General features: G+C 42.1%; 1 protein-coding gene across 1 annotated transcript in view; it reads right to left on the bottom strand.

The window, feature by feature from the left end:
* Positions 1-5,726, bottom strand: part of LOC101856263 (sperm-tail PG-rich repeat-containing protein 2) — a gene marked incomplete at its 3' end in the record, with an annotated part of 34,250 nt that overhangs the window by 17,785 nt on the left and 10,739 nt on the right. Inside the window, 1 exon segment of the mRNA XM_013082385.2 lies at positions 1,196-1,423. Coding sequence (XP_012937839.1) covers positions 1,196-1,423 — 228 coding nt within the window.

The following is a 5,726-nucleotide window of genomic DNA, read 5'->3' as shown; positions in this document are numbered from 1 at the left end:
TCTCTCTCTCTCTGTGTCTCTGTCTCTCTCTCTCTCTCTGTCTGTCTCTCTCTCTCTCTCTCTCTCTTTCTCTCTCTCTCTCTCTCCAAGTTCCAACAAACGCATATATCTTCCATCCTTCTCTTTCCTCCCCGTTATTTCGTTTTTCGACCTTGCCTCTCATTTTCTTGCATACGCCTCCCCTCATCATTTCCGGCTTTTAAAACTGTACACCGTTACTACCTGCCGCAACATTCAGCTCAACCGCCTTTTTTGTTGTTCAAGACCGACTTTTAACACTCCAGCTGTCATGTTTTACCGGTACAAAGCCTGCAGTCTCGGCCTCCACTAAGCAACTGGTGAATGATTAACTCTGAAGCATATAGCAGTGACTTCAGACACTTTGGCAAGCAAAGGAACGAGCTTTGCGGCTGCTGTTACAGTATAATTTTACATCGTTACGGTTTTTTTCCGGACTGGCAAAGAAGTTATACTTTGCGTTGAGTGTCGGTAGAGACAGAGGGCACCATTTACATTCACGTATCCACCAAAAAAACTACTCTCCTGAACGAGCATAATGCCACTGACATTCGAATTCCAGGGCTTGGGGAAAAGGGGGGGGGGGCTATGTCGTCAAAAGCCCAGGTAATGAGAGTAACGAGTCCATTTTAACCTCAGACAATAATGTTTTTCTAAAATACAACAACCCCCCCCCAAAAAAAAACAACAACAACAAACCCCATCAAACAAACCCAAACAAAATGACGAGCAGGCATGAAGAAAACCATCTAAGAAAATTAAATTTATTTTTAAATATCAGCTCTTTATACGAGTATGGCTTTCCTTATCCTTCCGAACCGTCAACTTACAACCGCACCCTATTTCTTCCATCAAGGTTATTAATATCCAATAACCTAACCTTACTCTAAAGCACCCCATCCTTTAGTATGCCTCATATAAACCCACCTAGCTCAACTTGAAAGAACACATCGATTTTGGAGTTTCGGAGACAGCTTCCTAGAAACTAGTCGACTTGTACTACAATTTTAAACGACTTTTAAAAAACTGTCAAGGCGATGCGCATGCAGCAAAGAGCTCAAACGCAGGGCAAGAGGTGGGGTTTCTGGACTTCGATTTTGCCAACCTAAATGAGTAAGTTGCGAGCACGGTGAAACACTTACAAAAAACAAAAATGAAGAGAATCTGAAATCCTTACCTTTTTCTCCTCATCTCGGGTGATCATCTCATGGTAGCGGGGCAGCCTCGACTCGTACCTGAAGTTCTCCTCACTCTGTACATTGGCGTTCTCCGCCTTGCTGGCCGTGCTGATGAACGGGTCGTAGTCTCCCGGGCCGGGCCCTGCCTTGCCGTAGAAGTCCATACGACGAGAGGACAGTTTTCCGAAGTGGACGCCTTTGTAGGCTTTGGTCGATTTACCGTCAGGCTGGGGAATGAGAAGGTAGATAATTGTTAGAGTTTCACACCCAACCGACACAAATTTGATCATTTGGAAGGCAGACCCCTTCGATCCCGCCAATCAAGGGCTGGGCTGAGTACGATAAGTTGTACAACACCCTTGTAGACAGACCAAAATATTTGATAGACAACTTCCCAATTCGGGAATCGAACTCACGTCGACGAAAAGCTTAATTCAGTACACCACGTACGTCGGTAAGACAAAGAGGCGGTAAAGAACGAAGTCTGTCTGAGTTTAAGAGAAACATTAGTATTCATGAGGGTGGGGGAGGGGTTTGGCGGTTCTGTCCATGTTGTGTATTCCACTGCATATCAATAGATGGTGCACGGCTCAGGAAGGAAGAACAACGCCCAAGAATTTCTATACTTAGATGTGAGTGAGTACTGATTTTGTTGTTGTATCATTTTGGTCTTCGGACAGACATACAGACAGACGTACAGACAGAAAAACAGACAGGCAGACAGACCCACAGACAGACAGATAAACAGATAGATAAATAGATAGATAGCAAGACAACAGTACATTGTTAAGCAGAAGTAAGCCAGAGTCCCATTCCCCTCATGCACAGAATACGTCTAGTATAATGTACTAAAAATCCCAATAAAGCGTGTACCTGCACGCCAATACACAGTGCATCATTGTACTTCTCCCTGGCATTGCCCGCACGGACGCCACCCTTTTTACCTCACTCCACACAAAACAATTAAAACAAGAAGGGAAAAAAAGAAGAAACCCCTAGCTGTACCCTCGTTTCGTTTGCCCAGCCGCAGTAAGTTATGAACGTGGGTATCATTTGTCGTAAAGCCCCACGCCGAGACAGTTTCGTTGCTTCTGACAAGACGCATAAAACCTCCATAAACCGCCGCGAATTTCGAGGTCGCCCGGGGATGTGGTTTTCAAGCTGGTTTTATTCTCGCCCCTGTCGACAACAACCCCCCTCCCTTTTCCCCTTACACCAAAAAGGATCCCCACCCTACCCTCACCCCATCACTTCCTTTCCAGGTCTCTTTCCATCCTACTTGTGAGATAGCAACAGCTCAGAAGAGGCTACTCATTTCCTCTCCTATTTCTGTCCTCAACTCTGGAAAGTATTATAGGTTTAGCGCCCCCTATCAACACTATTAAGTTATTTAAGAGGCGAAACCTCCAAGTTTAACGTCAATTTCCGAAACAACTGAGCCAACTGGGACATTCGTGTAAAGAGTCTTTTATAGGGAAACAACGTCGGACCGAGCTGGGGCTCGAACCATCGAACCTGCAATCTCATGATTACGCACGAGTCCGTTAGCCTAACCACTAAGCTACCGACGTCACCCCTCAACTCTGAGAGTATAGCAAGAGTGAGCAGAGAATGTCATCAGTTCCAGTTGCCCAGTTCTGACATTAACAAGCAGAGCAACGCGCGATCCGAGATATTCAACTGAACCTGCTCTAAAGGCTTCCTGTCCAAGATAATCACCTGTACAAACGACCACTTCTAATCCTTCACCCCCTCTCCCCTTTTCAGTTCGTATGTATTGTAACGGAACTGTCCAACACACCGACCTCTCTAAGACAACCACTTTTCTTTTTGACAAAGGATGGCCATCTTGGATAACTTCGACGGTATGCAGAGATCGTATAAGAATAGAATTATTGTCATACAACAAAGGACAAGGTAGCTTCACTAATCACGTTGGGCAACGTTTTTGTCCGTAAAAAAAGACACGATGAAAAAAAGTGACACGATGGAAAAAAACCAGAAGAATAAACCAACCAAACAAACGACAACAGACGAACCAACCCCCCCCCCCCCCCCCTTTTCCAAAGAAAAAAATTGAACGCTTAGGAAATCTCTCATGTCATGACCATAGAAATGTGGGAGAGCCCATTTATTTATAACGACCATTACAGCCATTTTCTAATTTCATGGTAAACCTTTTAGTCACAGGCATACCCTCTGTCTTTTTCCTACGTCTGTGGAGGATTCTGTGACACTGCATCAGTCTCCACAGAAAGGAATGCGGCTTGCCATCAAAGGCGTACACGGAATGCTCTCTATTTTCATGACATTAGAACTATTTGGGTTTAACTCCAAAACGCGGCCCCAGCACTACGAACTTCTGTCTCCTTACGATTGATGATACAGATAAACATCCTTTATGTCTATGCTCCTGTTCGCCTACTCCGGTTTATGTCCTAGCTTATTCTTTTTTCATTATCTGTTTTTTCTTCGAACGGTATAGGAACAATGAAAGGCGTTTTGGTGTAAATATTAACAAAGCAAGGACTGAATAAAAGTTAGCCAAGATCAAGAACTAAAGAAAGTAGTAAATATACGACTGACAAACTTATAGGGGCAAAGGAAAAGAAGGAAGGGTAAACAAAATACAAGAGAAAGAGAGAGAAAGAAAGAAGAAAGAAAAAAGAAAGAAAAAAGAAAGAAAGAAAGAAAAGAAAGACAGAAAGACAGACAGAAAGACAGACAGAAAGACAGAAAGACAGCAAGGAGGAAAGGGAAAACGGAGAATAACTGAACAGTTAGAGAAATTAATCACTTTATAAAGTCGTCGGCTGCTTTTAAACAGAGTGTCTATCTTTTTTCTAGTCGAAAAAAACCCAGCAACCTAATTCTGTACAGCTTTCCTGTCGCTAGGATCGTTGCCGTAAATGAAAATGAAGGGGCCAAATTTGAAATTGATAAAACTCTACGGCACCTCCCTTGACAGACCATCTTCTTCTCGCATCATGTTGTTTTACTACCGCAACGCCTTGCTTAATTCCATCGCACTGTGCTGTTGATAGGGCAGGTGTACGTAACTACATCACATCAACAGAGCCCAGAACGTAATATAAAGTAAGAGCAACACGACCTGGGGCTCAGACAAAGAAATAAAACCCCACATGCCATAACATTAAGATCCTAGCACAAAACCCTCATCAGTTAAAAAAAAAAGAATCCAACCCTTTCAAGTAAAGAACAATAAAATATAAAGAGAACTTCAAAGGCAAAATAAGTGTGCGATAGAAGATATTGTTCAATAAGCGAAAACAAACACAGGAAATATATAGATCGACATAGAAAAAGAAAAAAAAGCCCTCAGAAAATATAAATAAACAAAAGGAAACAACAAAAACAACAACAACAACCTTACAACAAAGCACTCAACCAAAAAGCCAGGAAGAACTACCACAAAATGGCCTTAAAACAATGCGCCCATACACCACGATGTATGCGTGCTTTCATGACGGCGGCCAGTGAACGCCCACCCCCCTTCCTTTCTTCGTCCTATCTTTCCTTCATACCAGTTCAACCTCCTTCGTTAAATACTATTTATCTCTCACTTTTCGTTCTTTGTTACATTACTCAGCACCATTTAACCACCCCCCTCTCAATTAAAAAAACAAACGAAAAACAAAAACAAAACATATATAATAAAATAAAATATATTATAATAAAACACAATTTTTGAAAAGCAACGACCACGTAACATCAAAGAAGCCAAAGCATCCTCTCTCCCCTTTTAAAAATAATAAAATGAAATAGACTTTATAAGATCAAAGATAGAAAAAGGGAAACACATTTGAATTATGCAAGAATAGACTAAACATGCACGAACAGAATACCAACATAAAATTGTTCAGCGTTGAACATTAAAAATAGAATAAAGAAAGATCAAGTATTATGTTTCTCTCTGTTTCTCCCGAGGTACTCTCCACACAAATAGCACTAAACACAAACCAACAGAAGGCCAGAAAGCAAACTTGCTACACAAAATATGGTCTTTTTCAAACCCCCCAGAAAAGGAACATGTTAATATATTATTATCTTTTCTCATTTCATCGTCGTGTGTGGTTGGCTGGATCTCTGGTGTAGTTTGCTCGTTTTTTTACTATCAAACATCTACCGTCCCTATCTCTCCTCCTTATTGTCTACTATACACGCTTTATTTTCTAAAAGCGACACCTTTAATCCCCGGCATTGATATGACTTATTTGAGCTGCAAGTGACGTAAAACGTGTATCAAATCTAAACATGTGAAAGACTTTCTAAAAATATAATCGTCTTGCCCTTCTCTCTCGTCCTCAATTAAGATCAAGGAGATCTGTGGCTTGTTTCAACTCGGGAGGAACCACAACAATAAACAAAGTACGCACGCAGATACATTGTACCCTTGGTGCATGGCTCGACTTGTGACAACAACGACCTCGTCCATGATTTGTCTTCCTGATATGTACAGAGAATATGTCACTGGGTGCGCGCGCGCGCGCGCGCGCGTGTGTGTGTGTG

This window comes from Aplysia californica, unplaced genomic scaffold (genome assembly GCF_000002075.1).
Source record: "Aplysia californica isolate F4 #8 unplaced genomic scaffold, AplCal3.0 scaffold00171, whole genome shotgun sequence".
NCBI lineage: Eukaryota > Metazoa > Mollusca > Gastropoda > Aplysiida > Aplysiidae > Aplysia > Aplysia californica.
This window is presented reverse-complemented; position numbering and strand designations above follow the sequence as displayed.